At 49.6% G+C, this 19,142-nt stretch overlaps 1 protein-coding gene and 1 long non-coding RNA gene across 7 annotated transcripts in view; both read left to right on the top strand.

The window, feature by feature from the left end:
• The first annotated feature begins 613 nt into the window (after positions 1 to 613).
• LOC143695550 (uncharacterized) lies at positions 614 to 16,794 on the top strand. Its single transcript, XR_013184889.1, has 5 exons — positions 614 to 678; positions 4,426 to 4,509; positions 11,838 to 12,045; positions 13,397 to 13,468; positions 16,701 to 16,794. It is a non-coding gene; the product is annotated as an uncharacterized LOC143695550 (long non-coding RNA).
• Positions 16,795 to 17,607: 813 nt separating this feature from the next.
• Positions 17,608 to 19,142, top strand: part of USP32 (ubiquitin specific peptidase 32) — a 66,978-nt gene continuing 65,443 nt past the window's right edge. For 3 of the 6 annotated variants that reach the window (XM_077188515.1, XM_077188513.1, XM_054647264.2), the window contains exon 1: positions 17,608 to 17,836. In XM_077188515.1, coding sequence (XP_077044630.1) covers positions 17,779 to 17,836 — 58 coding nt within the window. In that variant the 5' untranslated portion in view covers positions 17,608 to 17,778. Of the gene's footprint in view, positions 17,837 to 18,558; positions 18,581 to 19,142 lie in introns of those variants that run through there. The other 3 variants (XM_054647266.2, XM_054647268.2, XM_077188514.1) reach the window with 3 other exon arrangements.

Here is a 19,142-nt window from a genome sequence, read left to right as displayed (position 1 = left end):
GGATGGGATCCACGTTTAAAAAGGAAATTTGTTGTCCTGATTCTGAGAATGGTCTCCCAAAGGAATCTAGGAGGGTTTTTCTTGGGTTCAGAGGTGAAGGCAGTAACTGAGCCCCCACCCAGCTCTCCCATTCCAGCACGTGGGAGTGAAGGATCTTTGGGAGTTTTGTTGGTCAGACTGAAAGATTGCTGGGACAAATCATTGATATTTCTGGTGTTTCCTTAAAACCTGGATTGATCTATGAATCAAATGTGGCCGACCCCAAAGCCCAGCCAGAGTCATCCAGAATCCCAGAACCATTCAGGTTGGAAAAAACCTTTGGGATCATCAAGCCTAGTGGTGATCCAGCCCTGCCAAGTCCCTGGAAGAGGAATTTCTGCCCCAGCAAGGAAAGGAGCAGCTGCTGCTTCCTCCAGAAGCTGCTCTTCTGTGACTGGGGTTTGTACAAAAGGAATGATGTGCTGAAGGTAGGTCTGGTACTTGCAGAGCCTTCATCCAATCCTGGTGTCAATGCACAAGTGTAAGGGATCTCCAGGATCATCATAAATAAGATCCTATGGTCTAAAAGAACAGGATTTTCATTGGGCTGGAGCTTGTTGCTATGACACTACAAGAATTGCAGGACTTTGTGGTTCTGGGAAACCATGGAGACAGTCTGGATTCCCTGCTCTTGCTCAGGTGAGGATGCTGTACTCATTCATTTCCATCGCCCTCTCTGATGGTGTTTGGGAACCTGAAAAACCCCTTAAAGTGACTGGAAGGCAGAGCTGATCCTGTGAGCCCCAGTCTGTCCCCTGGGGGTTTGGCTGGGTGGCTTCTGCATCCCACAGCTGCCTTGGCACCGGGAGTACCGGGAGCAGCAGAGCCGGGGCTGCCTGCAGGGCTCTGGGCACCGAGCAGTCCCAGCCCCAGGGGATGCTCCTGGCGCTTCAATCGCGCTGATCTGGGCCGTTCCACGGCTCGGTGTCTCTGGTGCCTCTCTCTCGGCAGGAATTGCCTGGAATTTGCCCAGCCCTGCGGGAGCAGCCAGGCAGGGAGGATGGCCCGGAGCCGGCAGGGCATTGAGGGAGGGACTCCTGCTCAGCCTCCCGGATCACCTTGTCTGGCAGCTCTTGAGTTTTGACTTTTAGTTTACCCCTTTATATTGAATAGCTCCCTCTGAGCTGTTACAGACTGAATTGGACATTTCAGAGGTAAAGAGAGAGACATTGGGGAGAAAAGAGACGAGAAATGAGCTGGTTCTGAGTGCCTGAGAACTCCCACAGGACATGTGGCTGTGTTTTAGCAGCTAGAAAATGGCTTTATGTGGGACAGAGCCTCCTTCCCGGGCACCCGTTTGTGGCAGAGCCGGTGCTGCCAGCAGCTGCCTCTCCCGTCCCTGTCTCATTCCACCTCCGGGGTGTGCAGGTGCTGGAGTAACCAGTGCAGGGACTGGAAGGCACAAACACCCCTGCTACAGGTCGGGCTGCATTTTTGCTGGGGAAGACAAACGTGTGGCTGGGCTGGGGTGGGCCCAGAGCAAACCACAACTATGCTGGAGCATCCAGATTGCAAGGTAGGGACGCCCTAATTGCCAGCAGCTGACAACAAAGCCGTGGCTCATTCCTCCCTCCCTCCCTGGCTGGAGCAGCTCCTCCAGCTGCTGCTCCCGGGTCTGGGACAGGAGCTCAACCTGCCCAGCTCCCCCAGCACTGAGCCCATCTGCACCTGCTCATCTTTCTGTAAAAATTCCGGGTGTAAAGGCTCTGTGTGAGCAGGAGAATGTTCACCCTGCTTGGTGGCAGTGTGACGGTGGCTGTGTGAGAGCCTCACCTGTCCCTGCTGGGCGGTGACCTGGCAGGTCTTGGAGGTGACAGTGTCTTTTACCTGGCTGTTCCTGAAGGGACAACTGCTTTAAAGCTGCTTCAGCCTTTCCTGTGAGTTCTGGGACCAACTCGGTTGTTCTGAAGGACAGCAGGATTGCTTAAACAAAAAAGAAGGAACATGAACGCACGTTCAGAGGTGTTAACGTGAACGAGCACCACGGGCTGACTCACGCTTGGGCAGCAGCTCTTGCTTAACCGGGGTCCCGTGGGGCGGGAGCGGCAATGAGCTGAGGGCTGCCTGCTCCCGCCCCTGTGCTGGGTTTGTCGCTGCAGGGCACCGGGGGCTCCAGGCCGTGCTGGCAGTGCCAGTGCCGCCCGTGCTGTCCCTGCTGTCCCTGCTGTCCCCGCTCCCTGGGTGCCGCCCTGCCCGCTCTGCCCGAGCACCTCCCGGCGCGTTCCAAGCCCAGACGTTTCCCGGCCCAGGGCATTGGCATTTCCCGGCTCTGCGGGCGCTGCTCGGTGCCTGCGCTTCGGCCGGGGTGCGGATGGGTGCGCGCTGCCGCTGGATGTCACTGTCGCCGTGTGGCACCGGGGGTGGCGCTGGGACCCTGCGCCCAGCGGGGTGGGACGGGGAGCTGCGCATCCCCTGGGCAGTCCCTGGGGATGAAGAATCTCCTGATGCCAGAGGTCACGCTTGGATTTTAGATTTTGTTTGACCAGACGCTGGCAGGGTCTCCGAGAGCCCAGGAGCCCGATTCCTTTCCGAGGCTGATTTCTGCGGCTTTCAGCCACGTACAGGAGCCAGGAGAGGGCAGAGGATTCTCTGTTCTAGCTCGGAGCTGAGAATCGGAGCTGGGATTTTCACCGAGTGTAAAAAAAGAGCTGGGACCAGAGTTTAATTTTTTAAATTCAGATGTGTGTGGCTTTTTGGTTTATTAATTTTATTACGAAATTATATTAATACCAATTTAAATTTTTAATTAAAAAAGCCTAGAATCCCTAATGCTGAGTAAAAGGGATGTAGATCCCTCATTTTAGATGACTGATGAGCAAGGCTGGTGGATGGCTGCCCACTGGCCTCTCTCCTTAACAAAACCCCCAAAATTATCAAATGACCGTGCTGACAACCTCAATCCCTTAAAATTAAATATTGATCCCGTATTTTTCTGTTGACTCATGCGAATCAGGAGGCGTTTCCAAGGCATCTCTTTCTGCTGCTCGGTGCCGGTGCCCCCCGGAGCCGGAGCCTGTTGTTTGTGCTCGAGCAGGGAGCCGAAAATGCTGATTTTTCTCCCACTTGTCTTGCATAACAAAAGGCGTTTGTCACCCGTTACATAACGGCGGCGTTTGTCGCTGCTCCCGCTGGCCTCTCCCGGCCCGGCCTCGCTGGATGCTCCTCAGTGTCCCCGGAGTCCCCTGGGGCTGATCCTGCACCCAGCTCCTGGCCTGGCCTTCATTCCCTCCTTGCACGGGAAGATGCGGAGCTGTGGGGTTTGCTGGTGGCTTTTTAGGGAGCAAAAGGATTGGGAAGGTGTTTGGGGGATTTTTTGCTTTTTAATGCTCATTTGAAGGCACAGTGGGGTTTGTCCTTAGCTGAGGTGGTGTCCCAGGCCTGCAGGAAGGGCTGTGCTGGAATGGAGCTGGGTTTCCTCTCTGCAGCCCTCCCAAGTTTCAGGAGCATCTGTCACCACCTGCCAGCTGCTCCTTTAGTGCCTCTCCTTTAATCTCGGGTGTCTCTGCTACCAGCAGGAATTTGGGTTTTTCTTTACCGCAGTTTTCATTCCCTCCTGGGTGGAATATCTTCTTGGAGCCTTAGAAAGAAAGAAATGGTTTTGTTTCCCCAGGAACTAAAAGCAAAAGCTGGCTGGCTTCCCCTTTCTCTCTAGCTGGAGGAGAGAGCTGTTTACCTGTGGCCTCACACTTTTTTGTGGTCTTATCTCTTCCAGCTATCAAATGACCACAGCTCCCTTCTGAACAGGCAAATGTCCCAGTAACCCAACAATGTAGTCCTTGTTAGTCCCTGTTTTCTGGTTTCCTCAAAACAGTTTCTTAGTTGACACTTTTTCTTTTTTTTTCATGTGTATTTGATTCTAATTATTTTTTAATGAACTCCCTAAAGTCTGTGTTTCTTGTGGACCTTTGAACTTCCTGGTGCACCCAGCCTTTGCTCAGGAGATGTTTATGGTTGGCTCTGAGTTAACCCTTTGGAGTCTGTGTTCTCAGGGAAATGGATGAACTTTCCTTCCCTTGTACAGGTGATGCTCAGGCACAGAGATCACTGCTGGCAAACCCAGGCTGTACCTGATCTTGTGGAATCTTTAATTCCTATAGAATCAGATAAAGCTATGGATCAGATTGGATCTGTAAAGCTTGACTGGAAGCATGGGATGAGCAAACAGCTCTAAAGACTGTAAACATCACTCAGCCACCCAGAGCAGCAGGGAAAGTACTGCTGATAAACTGCAGATTTCTCAGTAACAGGCTTCTCCTTTGACACAGATCAAGCCACAGATGCTGCAGGGCATGGTCATCCCCTTAAATCAGTACAGCAGAAACACCTTTCGGGGATTAAATTTCCCATTTTCTCATCCATTTGCTTGTTCTTGATGTGCTTTTACAGATTGTGCAGTTGCTTTGTGTCCATCTTGAGAAGAGGGAGACAAATTCCCCCCAAAAAGCAGAAGGCAGGATGTGGATTGTGCATGTGAGTACAAACTTCATCCTCCTCCTCCTGCTCCCCAGGTCTGGCTTGGGAGTGTAACAAAAATGAACTTTTACTCTGATGGGGAACAGGGACCTTGGGCTGCACCTTGGGTGTTCTTAGGGAGCTGGCTGGAGCTGACACCTCAATTCCATCCCAGTGTAATGGGAATTCAGAGTTATCGTCTCCTTCACAGGTGATGGTGAAAGCCAACACAGTGGGATCTCTTTCCCCTGCATCACATCTCTCAGTAAACTGCCCTTGCCAGGGAGAAGCCTGGAAAGGCTTGGAGTTAAAGGATTTTGTTTTGAAGTTTACTTCCAGGCAAAAGGCTTTCACAAAGAGAACTGCCCTGCACTGCTGCCATGGCCTGACCAGTCAGACAAGTGCAATTGTTGTGTCCCTGGGACAATTGGTGCAATTGCTGCAGCTGTGACTCAGCTGTGCTCCTGTGCCAGGTCGCTTCTGGCACCCTCAGTCATCCCCAGGCTGCACAAAGGCCTCTGTCTCTCTCTCTCTCTCTCTCTGAGGTCCCTCTGGCCTGGTGCTGCTCCTGGCAGAAGTTGGGATGATCTTGCTCGGGAATTCCTCGTGGTGCTGAGCTCCTGCTGAGCCCAATGCCCACAGCAGCTATCACCTTGGAAAGGCACCTATGGGTGGGTTTTGAAACAAAGGCAGGTTCCTGTTCTCAGGCTGTCTTAGGGAAGTTTGGCTTTTACCCATGGCTGGATTCAGTAATGACAAAAATCCATGAAGACAAGCCCTCCCCCTTAAGATGTCTGTGGCATTTTGCCTCCTGTGTCTGCTTTCTTCTTCCCCCTTGTCTGAATTTTGCTGTCAGCTCTGGATGCAGGAGCCTTTCACAGGCAGGTGCTGGGCAGATGCAAAGGGAATTTCTTGCTAACTTTGCAGTGAGGTTTGCTTGGCCCATCTGAGGTACATTACAGTTGTTTAAGCCTCGTTAGGATTTTAGTGTTAGGTGTTGCTTTACACCAGATCAGCTCTGCAGAGGGAAGCAGAGGTGACAGCTGTGAGTGTAGTTGTGCTGCCTCGGGTTGTTGTGAGGGCTCTGTTAGAAGTGGTTTGGTTGAAGGGGATGTTGAAAATGCAGCTGGTTTCTCAATGCCTGTTCCCAACCACCCTCTCGCTGTGCCTGCAGTCATGTCACCTGTCCCTGCTGTGCCAGGCAGCTCCTCTCCTCCTCACCTGCAAAGACTGGAACCAAGGAGTAGCCAGCTGATGTCCTCACCTCCCCAGTCAAGGTGCCAAAGGGCTCCTGGCTGATCAGAGCCAGGAGAAATGAAGCTTCTCCAGCACAAGCTTTCACCTGCATTAGCAGCCAGATTAAAGCCCTTTAGGAGCTCCAGGGACATGAGCTGGATGTTAGCACAGGCATAACCCATATTTGCATGGCCATATCTGTGTCCTTGTGAGATTACAGCTTCCACATGGCATGTGACTGCAGCATGGAATGGCTCTCCTGGCTTATCGTGTGTACACTTTGCAGAGGACTGAGAGGGCCTTGAGCTCCCCTTCAAAGCCAAGGCTTTGTTCTCCCTTTCAGTGTTGGCTGCACTCGGAGCTCAGCCAAAGCCAGGGATGTGCAAGTGGGAGGCACAGATGGACTTCCCTGGCCAGCCTTCATCTGAGGATCTTGCTGTATTTAGAATTTGTCCATCACCCTGCTTCACTGCTGTGAGATCAGGCATGAGAGAAGCCTGTGGCTGTGTCCTTCCCCCTCCTCAGGGAGACAACGCTGCTTTCTCCTGGGAAGTCTTTCCTGCTGGAAGGTGGCATAAACCAGACCACATCTCTGGAAATCTCACATTATCCTGCCTACCTACAACAGGAATGCTTTGAAAGGATGTTCTAATTGGATGGGGAAAATCAGAGTACAAACAGATTATGCCTCTCCTGTTTCTCCCCATGAAGGAAAGGAGCCCAAGTGCCAGTCAAACACACTGTACTGAAACAGTGCACCTTAGGGAAAACTCATCCCCTGACAGCTCTCCTGTGAATATTAATTTCTCTATTTGAGTGCCTTCATCTCCAGGAGCTGTGCAAGTGCAAACATTAACCAACTCCTCTGGTGCAGCAGCTCTTGCAGTGCAGAGCAGGCATGGAGCCAAAAAGGAAGCAGTTGTGAAGATGTTGTGTGTCTGCTGCTGGTTGTTATTTGCTGCTTTGGGCAGATTTACCATGATTGCCACGTGTAATGTGATGAATCTGGTGTATATAATATATGCAGGCATTTGATATGGTATTTATGTACTGATAGGTCACAGGAAGGAGAGATGATAAACACAGATAAATGTACAGGTATTCTGCATTGTACTTAACCCAGCTGCCTGTACATGTGGTTAGTTAAACATCAACCCCAAGCACTGTTGCCAGCTGTACTGCAGTGCAATGCTAAATAGGAATTGTAATGTAATGAGGGATGTTTTCCAGCAACCTGTTCTTACCAGGAGGGTGGTGAATGCTCCCTTTGATGGAATGATTAAAGACACTCAGCCACTGCTCGGACTGTAGGGGTGGAGGCTTTGCTAATTCCATCTGGAAATTCCTTTCCTGGTGCTGAGGGGTGATGAAGATGATCTTCTCCCTGGTTCTAGTTACCAAATCTTGTGTCAGGGGAAGGGATCTGGAAGAGAATTTGGGCCAGTTATTGTTTTTGTGTGGCATCATTAGAGGCACCTGAACTGCCAGAGCAGTTCCTTTTGGTACCTCTAGGGAGTTGCTCATTTAACCACTTATTTGCAATTAATGTGGTCTAAACACAAGTGTGATTGGTGACCAGTGGTGTGGGGAAAGCAGAAACACATCTGCATCTCTTTTATCCACTTCTGGCAAAATCAGGTGTGTTCCAAGTGTTTCCAGACTGGGAGACACAGGCAGCCAAACCCTTCAGAGTGCCCAAAGGGACAAGTGACCAACCTCTGGTGCTGGTGCTCCCAAAATACAACTCCATAGTTGTATTTTCAGGTATTCCTGCACTATTTTAGTTCTCTAGATGTTTGCCTTCAACTTCTCAGCCAGCTGTTTGTGAGCTGATTGTTGGTGTTTGCCAGTGTCCTATAACTTTTATAGCTGCTTGAAGTCCTCAGGAACTGAAAGAGCATTATCAGCTTCCTCCACACTTCTTTAACTTGCAGCCTGTGAGAAACAGGATAGTTAGAGGCTTTTGCTTTTATTGTGCTTTGTAAGTTTTTAGGGGTTTATGCAAATTAAAATAGGCATTATTAATGAGATGTTAATGAGTCCCTCCCTTAGGTGCTATTTATAAAATCAAATCTGTAACAAGTTAGGTATCTCTTTGTGCTGAAAATAACTTGACTTCTTTTGTTAACCTTTTGGATGATGAAATATGAACTCTCTAGGTGATACCAGCCTCGGTCATTTCCTCTCCCCAGACTCAGAGAGGCCTGGAAAATGATGAGCCTGGGACACATTTCCCAGCTGGTGCTGCCTGGGGAATGGGGCAGGGGACAGAGTCTCCCCTCTCTGAGCCATGGCACCCCCAATTTCACAGCCCCCTCGGTGGCAGAGCTCTCAGTTCTGTGTCTCCTTTCCCTGCTCCTTTGGAGGATTGTGGTGTCTGTCCCAGCAATGTTCTTTGTTTGTTTTTGGGTTTTGTGTCCTGGGGTTCCATGGGGTGGTGAAGTTCAGGCTCGTGGCAGCATTCAGGTCTTGTCCCTGTGCTGCCACTGCTGCCCTTTACGTGCTCACCCTGCCTCTCCTCTGATTGCTGTGCCTCCCACCCCACTGCCCTGTGCCTGACCCTGCATGCACCAAGGGTGGCTGCTGCTTGGAGTGCTGCTGAGCTCCCATTAACACTGACTTCAGATCATGGATTTTCTAGAGGAAGTCAAATTTTGGTTTTCGTTGTATTTTGGCTTTATTCAAAGGAAAAAGCAAGGAAGTTCCCCTCCAGCCTGCAGAATGCAGCTGTCAGGAGAAGTGGCTTCATTTCTCTTTCTAAAAGCTTTGAGTAGCCTGTTATTCTTAAAATATACCCAAAAAAGGGCAGTCTTCTTTGTGTTATACTTTGGGTCTCTTGTATGTGGTGCAGGGGAGTAGCTGTAGTGAAACAGGCTCTGCTGAGATTGGCAGGAGGAAAAAAAAGCAGAGCATGGATTTTATTTCTGTGATGTTCTGATTCCCTCCTACCAGCCTGGAAATGCTGAACGTGAGCCTTTGTCTGGCATATGGGGATTTGGAGAACTGTTGCTAATTACAGCAGTTGTGCTATCTTGCTTAAATGGCTTAAATAATATATTGAGTGCCTTTATGATCTCCCACAACATGCTGGAATGCAAAGAAGTGCATATTCTGCTGTTTATAGCTTATGGCAGGAGTAACTTAGAGAATATTAATCTGCCCAGAAAATGGGGTTTGACAATTTATTGCTTGTGTAACTCCCCATGGGGTCTCTAGATGCTCAGATCCCATTGTGCAGGGTGTTATCCATGAATTTCCATCTTGGAAGGTGAAGTTTAATCAAAAGGAAAGACACCATGGATGGCTGTAGGGATGACAGGGAGGGGTCATGGCACACTCCTGGTCAAGCATTGTGGAGTTGGTCTCAAACTGGCAAAGGTAAAAAGTGTGGGGCCTGGAGGAGACCACAGGAAGTCTAACTTATTTAAGGAGTATTCCCATTATTTCCATTAAAATCTAATTTGAAATTAGAAACATGTTACTAAGCATCATATCTAGAAGTGGGAGTGTTCCAGGGCCTAGATTAGTGCTTATCCAGAAAAAGAAAGGTATTATGTCTGCTCAGGAATCTTTTTTTTTACCCCTTTTCATGTTTTTATTTAGCAAAAATTCTGTTAGTCATCTGTTTCCACCCAGATTCCCGTGTCTCTTGCTTCTAAATCTCCAATTTCTATTTCTGCTGTCGTACCTAATGTTTAGAGAAAATGTGAGAAGAGCGTGCTGTGAATGTCTCGTTGCTGGATCTGGTGTGAGGAATAACTGTGAGCAGCTGAGCAGTGCTAGCCAAGGGCTCCAGGAACCTGGGAGGGCACATGTTGAGGGGGAACATAAATCACAAAGTGACAACAATGAAAAGATTGGCACATTCTGACCCTTAATCTGGTTTAGTTTGACATAGCTCTCTGTAAAATCACAAACTCTGTTAGAATATGCTGCTAATTAGCAATATTTCACCTATCTGAAATTAACAGGCTCTGCAGAATAGGAAAAAAGAAGTATTTTTGTCTGGTTTTGCTTGCTAGTAGCTTGAAAACAGGGAGGTGAGAAACTTGTGTCAAATCTTGAAGTATAATTTTGCAATTAAAAGACTGAGGAGAAAGTGTGATCTGAAGACCTTCAGTTTCCTCGCCGTGACATAAAATTAACAGCTCTCTTCATTCTCATTCTGGTTTAATATTCCTGCAGAGAAGGAAGCAGAAAGAGCTCCCTGGGCTGGCTTCAGGGGAATGGAGGAGCTGTTACTGAGGCAGTAACAGGGCACAGGCTGGGAGGGGATTGGGCTGGCATTGGCTGGGTAATGTCTGCACAATGCTCTGGATGTTATAATGTGATTTATATCTAAAGCTGAAAACAGAGAGATGCTCTCTGGGACACAGGAAACTGTTTGGAAGCACCTCCTGATTGGCTTCCCAGAAATTTTCAAGGTCATCCATGCACCAGCTTGCAGGGATGCACAGCTGGCACCTCATCACTAAAGCCAGAAGGATCTCAACTCAAAGGCTGTTAGTGAACTCTAGTGTGGGTAAAAATAGAAGGATAAATTGAAACTACCTGAAAGTGGAAGAAACAGCTGGGAAGTGATAAGAGAAAGCAAAATGAGTGAAGAAACTCTTGCCCATCATTGTGGTGTCCAAGGGCTTTCTAAAAACTTCAAATTGCTCCTTCCTTGAATATACCAATTTTCTTTTTCAAACTGTAACAATCTGGCAACCTTCATCTACCCTGAACTTGTCTTCTATTGCTAAGAATCTGCTCAAGAGTCTACTCCATACTCCAGGCCCAGATTTTATTACAATTGCTGGGTCAGAAGCTCTTCTGGGAGTAGCTGGACTATTACCCAGAGGCTGAGTGAGTACCAAAGGCTTTTATGGATCAATTAACCATACTTTTTATAAACTAAATATACATGCAAATCCTTAATATGATTGGCAAAATTCTGATTAACCCCTAATGCTTTACCTTGCTGCACGTGCACAGTCAATCCACAAGAGTGGCAAAGCAAAATGTTGTCAGAGCTGCATCTGCAGCAGTGATCTGCCATGTGTGGGTTTGGGAATCCTCTGGAACACATGGACAGGCACGAGTGTTCAGCTGAAATGACAGGAAAACAACCTGCTTGGCAGAGTCCTGCAGTGGCTCTCTGCTGGATTCAGGGCTGGCGTGGCTGGAGCAGATGGCAACTCCTCAGACTGTTTTAGTTGCCTTCTTGGCTTGATCAAACAGTTTTTCATTGGCTCTGATTACAGGCATGATGCCATTTTAGATAATGCCTCTTGATAAAGGACTTTAAGATCCTTAATTACTATTATTAGTCATTTGACACCATAAAATAGAGGTCTGCTGTTTTAATGCCTGTTTCACCCCTGTCTGTAGGGTGTCTGGAGTCCTTAACAAAAACAGGGAGGTGGAACTTTTAGAACCTGATCAGAGGTAATGTGCACATGCCAGCATAAAAATATGTGTGTGTGTGCACATTTGGACGTGCCATTGTCCAGAGCTCTTTCACTCTGTGTTGGGAGAGCACTGAACTGAGACATCAGCCTTTGGCAGGGGCACGAAGGCTGGCAGGTTCCTCTGTTTGGGGATGTCCTTTGTTCAGTGTTTGAATCGTGTGAAACCTTAATTAGCAAATAAGAAGCTTTGGCCTTCCCTTGCAAGTTCTGAAGCAGAATTAAAGCAAGTGCCAGGATGTGCCAAATGACACAACAGTTCTGGCTCTGTGGCTTTTGTTTTGCTCTGCTGCCCTGCTGTTTTGAGATGTGCTTCCCACTGTATCAGCTGCTGGCAAAATGTTCCCCAAGTTGGTCCGTGTTTGATGCTTTGGTGTTGCTTTCTCTGTACACAAGAATCAAACTGCTGCAGTGCTGGGGACGCTGTGAGCAGCAGCCTTTGAGGCTTTGAGAAGAAAGCAGCCCTTTCTTTGTAGGGGAGAGGTGCCCCGTGGTGCATCCCTGCCCGCTGTGTGCCGAGCTCGGGGGCCACACAAACTCCTCTTTCCACGAGGCAATCTGGGCCTTCCCAGAGCAGAGGCAGCATTAGTCACTTCTTGCAAAGCCACTCCTTTCATTTGATCTTCTGGTATTAATTATTTGCACTTCCTCTTGTCACAGCGCTGGTTTTTACTGCCCTGGATGGAACTGCAGAGAATCCTTTACCTCCATTCCAACACCACAGTGGTTTCTGTCTATGAGGGAGCACAGAATTGCTTTTACCAAATACATTTCTTTTCTCCCATTGTTTCCTGATGACAGATACTACTCTTAATCTACACAGAGACAACACTTTGAAATGGGAGATCCCTATTGCTATCAATTGTTGGTACGTTGATAAATCATAGCATGTCTCATTTTCTGAATGACACGTGTCTGGATTGCAGTCTGCCTCTTTCTTGTCACAGTTTTTCAGTGCTAACAACAATCTTGCCAAAGCTCATCTGTTCCCTTAGTGTGCACTCCAGCAGGCTGATTAATTCTGTCACACTTTCCCTGTATAAGGCATAATCAAACAGGTTGATAGAAAAGCGGGAAGGACGTGATATTTTTATAAATATCCAAGGCATTACACTTAACTCCTGAGTGCCATTAGCTGTGGCACCTTGTTACTGCTGGGTTGGAGGAGCAGCAGCAAAGTCTGCCAGGAAGGAAGAGTTTGTCACTGTTCTTTGTGGGCCTCAAGTGTGATCGTGCCATCCTTCCACGCACAGGGAAGCCTTGCTTAGGAGAATATCAAGAGTGGAGGGTGCCTTATGGTGTTTTCTTCTCTGTCTTTCAAAGGCAACTGCAGGAAAAGTGGGGGACCACTTACCCACAAACCCTAAAATAGCTGTGAACGTGTGTGACGTGCCTCACTTCCCTGGGTTGTGGAGATCCTACTATTAATAACAGGAGTGAAGTTATGGATTGAGCAGTAATGTGAGCAGCGCTTCTGAGCAGCTTTAAACCTGTCACGGGCTCCCTGCACACAAACATCCAGGGCTCAGCAGAAACATTCGTTAATTCTCTCATAAAGGGGTGGCAGAATTAAACAGAGGTAGCCCATGGGTCAGATGAGGTCTGAGGGATGCTCCCACTTCCCTTGCTGCCTTTTCCAGAGCCTGGGCAGTGCCATCCAAACCCTGTTCCTGTATGTGCCACAACCTGATGTACAGGTCTGGCGTTTGGCACGCGTGGGCGTGCAGAGCAGGGCTGTCACTCCTGCCTGTGCAGCAGTGCCTGTCACCCCCGCACTGAGCTGTCCCCAGAGCTCGGCCCTCTGGGACAGAGGGACGCTGTTATTCCCGTGTCCCCGCCCCGCTTGGAGCTCACCAGGAAGAAGGAGGGGATGAGGCGTCTGCTGCTGCCGGGAACCAGCAGGGGATGGTGCCAGGGCAAGGGCCTGGCTGCTGGGACAGGGACAGCTGGGTCGGGGGTGGAGATGGGCAGCTGCTCCAAAAAGTCCTGGGAGTACTGGGAAGAGGGGATCTCTAGGGCAGGTGTGAAAAGAGAAGTGCCCTCAAACTGGAAATAAGGGAAAAAATCCCAATCATCTCACTCTGAGAGTCCCCTGGCTACACCACACTGCAGCCCTGGTGAGCACTGCCTTCATTAGCATGTCCCTTCAACAAGGGGGATGACTTTAATTTCATTTTTAAATACTTTTTTTAAATTACATGTTTCATTTTCCCCTGCAGTATTCCACTACAAAGTTCATACTGGCAATAGTGTGGGAGTGCAGCCTACCTGACAACAATAGGAGGGACCTGGTAAGAATCTGCTCCTTTATTTCCCCCTGAGTTCATAAAAATCTGTCACCCTCTGCTACCACTCTAAGCCACTTGTTTCCTAGAAAATGTGGGATGTGATAGAAGTTTAAATTTGAATATTGTTCTGTTGTTCTCTGAGGAAGCCTTTTGTACTTCCTCTCTCTCTGATAACATCAGAATCAGACTGGCAGATAATGATTTGGGGTGTTTTTCTCATTCACCAGTTCACTGTAATTAGATATGAAGCCATTTAGCTCTGACCACTGCAGACCTGATTGAATCTTCTTATTGCATCTTGATCTCTCTCTCCCACTTTCTACTCTTGTCAAATATTTGGGATGTGCTCTGCCACGCTCCTGTCAGGGCTGTCTGAAGCAGGAAGGGGTAAAAGTTGTCCTGTGTTTGTCCAGTGCCAAGAGCAGTCCTTAAAAAAATAACAATATCCCAGGGTGGGGAGACAGGTATTGGGGCAAGAGGCACAGATTTGGAGGCTGGCAACAAAGTTGCATTTTTGGCTTCTGTTTTAGTGAACATGAATCAGGAAATCCTAAGGCCTCACAGCGCTGTTCTCAGAAGTGCTTTTGAGTCACTGCAGCAGTTCCTCTGCTGTTTGGCTCATCCCTTTGGAGTTCAGGCCTTCCCAGGGCAGCTCCAAACCCCTTCTCCTTGCAGGTCCTGCTGTGGATTTTCCCTGTTCCTGTAGCCTTGGACTGCAGCAGCCTGGCAGAGCCCAACAGCTGCTGTGCTGCCAGGCTCCTGCTGCTCCTGTGCAGCACTAAATACCTGCTTTGCCTCAGATCCTTGACAGCGATGCAGAGACACTTAAAGATATTTGCTAAGTGCTTGTGAATTAGTTTTTGATTAGCGAATAATTAAATAAATTCCAGCAATCCAAAGGACACGTGCCCAGTTCAATTTGCATACGTAGCACTTCTCTGTGACAAGAGAGGAGCCCAATTCATCTAATGCAAGCCTAAATTCGCTGTATCTTAATTTGATTTACCTTTGACACAGCATTTAAATAGCAGCAACATCTAATCCTGTGCTCCCCAATAAGGCTTCAGCAAAAACTTACTGCCAGATCTAATCCAGGGTTAGCACACACAGCCTTATCTCTGGGTTCTTGCTTCAGTGCCTTTGAGAACATGCTTAATTTAATCTGAACAAAGACACTGCCATCGGGAGCCTCCAGCCTGGCTTTCCAACCCAGAGTATCTCTGTGATTAAATTTGGTGCAGGCCACCGTGTGTACAATGGATCCAGTAAATGATTTTGAAGTGCTCTTCAGACAAAATTCTGCTGGTTCTTGGACACTGTCTGTACCTCTGGGACATGAGGATGCTGCTGTAGCTGGGTTTTTCCTAAAGGGTCATAGCTTTTCTTTGGAAAGAGGTCTGGGTTTTTGGTTAATAGGAAGTGTTAGCCATTATTAAGAACCATCACTCCATCCCCTTTCCTTCCCACAGTGGAAGGAACTCCTCATAGAGGGTTCTGCTTCCTCACTTGCACCAAGTACCCAGTCAGCTGTTTGTGACTATAACCTGGTGGCAGGATCTGATTTGTAATTATAATTTCAGTCATTCATTTTTTTCATAATTTAGCTGTCATTAAACCCCCCATACTGCCTGATAATCTCTACTGCTGAGAGCGGGGTTTGTGTGAACTGTAATTAGAGGTTCTGTCTTGACATCACAGATAAAAATGGAATAATTTTGCAAACTGTGGTGGCTGCAGAGGCATCGGGTCAGAGTTGTCCTGGCAGGGTCCCTCACTGCTGGGTGTAGCCAAAACAGGCCTGGCAGTGTTGAGGCAGGGCTCTGCTGAGCCTTGGTGCTCAGGGCTTGGCTGTTGCTCTCTAGCAAGAGCCTGAGGATAAAGAGTCATGGAGAAATTGGCCTGAGAACCAGCAGGAATTGGTGTGGAGCTGCCTTACCCCAGCACTGAAGCTGCCTCCTGCTCTAATTGCCTTCTCTAACTGCTCTGCCAGCTCGGGGCTGGCTGGGTCCCAGTGCTGCTCCTTCCAGGCAAAATGGGACTCAGTCATTATCTTTGTAATTCAGAGGAGAAACCAAACCATTAAAATATTATTACTGGACCTAAGGTCACACAGGAACACGACAGAAAAGTCAGGAATTAAACCCCATCTCCTCAGCTGAGAGTTAATGCTTTAAGAAAGGGATCCATCACAAAGAGAGCATGGTTCTAGGGATGCCATGGAATCTTTCTCTTAATCACAAGATAAAACAGATTTCTCCAGCTGTTTCTGGTAGTGCCAACTTAGGCTTTTGATTGACACGTTGCCATGTTTGTTGAATTCATTCTCAAATGTTGTAAAGAGTGCATTTTGTATCTAAACTGAAAGCTGCTTGGTGAGGAACTATGTTGAGGAGAGATATGTAAAGGTAGGGTAGGAATAAGAGGTTATATATATATCAAGGCAGCTTATATCCTCTTATTCCTCTGCTACCTTTACATTTACCTTTACCCTTTAAATGATAAATACATAATCAGTGGCTAATGAGTGAAGTACATTTCCACCAATTTAATTTATATTTTTAAAAATCGCTTAAGTTCTCCCCCTCATCCTCATAAGAGAGGTAAAAGGTCCCTTTGAGGCAGATTTTATGCTTGAAAATGATATGGTTTTTTTCGATATGCCACAAATCTAAGATAAAAAAAAATTCAGAAAAGATACAAGGAGGCTTTAAGGAGCTTATTTCATTTGTAGTGTGTTTGCACTTGGATTACATGAGGAGAAATTTGGCCTTGGAGCCCGTGTCTCTGTAAGCAGCATTCCTGGCTTTGCATATCAGATATGAAATTTGTTTGGAATGTTTGCTATAAAAATACCTACGCATGAACTTACATCAGCGAGAAAGCAACTCCGGCTTGACCTTTCTGCAGCTCCGATGTGGCGAGATCACTCCGTGCGGAAACAGTAACTTAGGGAATGACTCGCAACTGGTGTTTTCACAGGCTTTGTTTCAGGGCAGGAACAATCCTTGGAACAAGCTGCCCTTAGAAATCAGTGTTTTCTTTCAAACTCCTTATTTTCTGCTCGGGAGTGACCCAGGGTAGGTTACCAGGCTTAATGTTGTAACAAAGCCATTTGGGAAATCCTCCCATTCTGTGTCAGTCCTGGGCTGAATACTAAAAGCAAACATGCTGGAGAACAGCAAAGGGCAGGGGTGGTTTTGATCCTTTTACAATTCAGCCCGTGTTTCTGTTTCAGACAGTGAAAAGACATTTTAATGGAACAGGAACCTCCTACTGTCACCCCATGCCTGCAGCCCTGTGACTTAGAGGACTTTTTGAGGAGAACCACCGTGCCCTGAGAGGTTTGAGGGGGCTGAGGGGGCAGCTCTCCCTGAGAGGTTTGAGGGGCTGATCCCATAAGGTTTGAGAGGCTCATCCCCTACGATTTTTTGGGGGGTTGAGAAGCTGATTCTCCCTGTAATTTGAGGGCATTGAGGGGATGATCCCTGTGAGGTTTTGGGGGCCTGAGGGGCTGATCCCCTGTGAGGATCTGAGGGGATTGAGGGGCTGTTCCCCGTGAGGTTTGAGGGGGCTGATCCCCTGTGAGGATCGAGGAGATTGAGGGGCTTTTCCCTGTGCGGTTTGAGGGCATTGAGGGGATGATCCCTGTGAGTTTTTGGGGGGCTGAGGGGCTGATCCCCTGTGAGGATCGAGGGGATTGAGGGGGCTGTTCCCTGTGCACTTTGAGGGTGCTGCGACTCTCACCCTCCCACAGGAGCGAGCCTGGGGCTGTTCCGCCGGGGGCCCCATCGCACCGCAGCCTTTCTCCACCCGCCGCTGCACGCTACGGGAAGCGCTGACAGCTTTCGCAAGCGACACCTTCCGAAGCGCCTGTGCCGGGGGGGAGAGCCCGGTCGGGGCAGAGCCCGGTCGTTCCTCGTCACACCTCCTTCCTCTGCGGCCCCGGAGCCAACCCGGAGCCGAGGAGGCACCGGCACGGCCGCAGCGCTGCAGAGCCCCCGACCGCCGCCGCCGGTGCTGCTGCGGCTCCCCCTCGGCCGCCCCTGAGGGGGCGCGCGGCGGCGCCGCCGGGCGGGCGGGAGCGGGGGGCTCGGCCTTGGCCAATCACAGCCCGGCCCCGGCCTCCCCGCGCCCCACGTGACGCGGCGCGCGCGCCCCACGTGACCCGCGATGGAGGCTGCGGCGGCGGCGGCGGGGCGGGCGCGCGGCCGCCGCCTCCTCCTCCCCCCGCCCCCCCCGGGCGGCCCCGCCCCCCCTCCCCCGTCGGTAGCGGCTCCGGCGGGCGCCGCCGCGGCCATGGACTGAGCGGCACCATGGGCGCCAAGGAGTCCCGCATCGGCTTCCTCGGCTACGACGAGGCCCTGCGGAGGGGTGAGGGAGGCGGCGGCGGGGACGGGAGGGTGGGTGGAGGTTGGCGGGGAGGGGTGCGGGGGCCCCGCGCTGCCCCCCGCCAGCGGGCGGTGAGGCGGCACCTCCATGACGGACCCCGCGCGGAGGCACTTGCGCCGTTCGGGGGCTCCTTCCCCGCTGCCTTCGCCCCTCCGCCCCGTCGTTTATTTATTTATCTTATCTATTTATTTATTTATCTCTCTCCCCTTCTTTAAGGCGGCCCCGGCAGGGCCCGGTGCCCGCCGCCGGTGCCGTCCCCTCCCCGCCGCCCCTCGGCCCGGCCTCCGCCTGTGGCCGGCCGGCATAGGGCGGGCAGCGCTGGGATCGCGGTGTGCCGGGGCTGTCACCCGGCTCCGCCGGCCCTCCCGCTCCTCGTGTTTACCTCCCCGTGCTCGGGGATCACGCAGCTGCGGCTCCGCATGGCAAGATGGATGTGGCGTGCGTGGCTCGGGCTCGGTGTCGCTGTTTTAGCCCGGTTTAGGGTCCTCCCGGAGGATTTAAAGAGCAACTAGCGAAGGGAAAACATAAACAAGCCGAATGGTGAACGCTCGCAGCTGCAGGGCTCCAAGGCGACGGCAAGCTACACCCTGGGAGCTCCCTGGCTCTGGAACCGATAGCCAAGTCCAAGGACAAAGAGGGACAGGAATTGTCAGCTGTAAATGCTGTGCAGGGAGGACAGGTGTTGGTAATTGTTGTCCTATTGTGCCTTCACGTGATGCGGCGCAGGTAAAGCAGCTTCACCTGTTTGATATTTAAAGCCCTGATAAAATTCATAAGCTCGAGCCAGTCTATGGCTGCCCTTTTTATTCCTGCTTGTCTGTGAGAGGCATGTCAGGAGTGATAAGGGAGAACTGGGAGGAACCGCTGGGTGTTAACTGAAAAAGAAACAAATTGACGTGAAATGGGGTTTTTGTTAAATATTTTCTTTTTTTTTTTTTTTTTTTCTCTGGTGGAGCCTCTGAGGGATGCCATGTCAGATAGGAAATGGAGCAACGTAGTGTCAAGCAGGAGAAACAAACGTATGATTCAAAGTCACTTGTTACAGATTTTAAACATAACAGCCCTGAAGGATTTTCACTGCTAGTGAAAGTATGGGAAGTCTTTGAAAGCTCTGGTGCACGTATTTTTAGAAGAGCTGGAGTTATAAATGCAGCTTGGTAGAGGTGTGAAGTTAAATATATCAGGGAGTGTTTGAAATAAGCTGTTTGGTGGAGAATACAGTCATTTGGTCACAATGTATATTGCAGAGTTCCTAAATAAGAAAAAACAAGTGTTTTGAATTTTAAAG

Source organism: Agelaius phoeniceus, chromosome 20 (assembly GCF_051311805.1).
Source record: "Agelaius phoeniceus isolate bAgePho1 chromosome 20, bAgePho1.hap1, whole genome shotgun sequence".
In the NCBI taxonomy this organism is placed as follows: Eukaryota; Metazoa; Chordata; class Aves; order Passeriformes; family Icteridae; genus Agelaius; species Agelaius phoeniceus.
The sequence above is the reverse complement of the archived record's forward strand: the minus strand, read 5'-3'. Positions and strand labels throughout refer to the sequence as shown.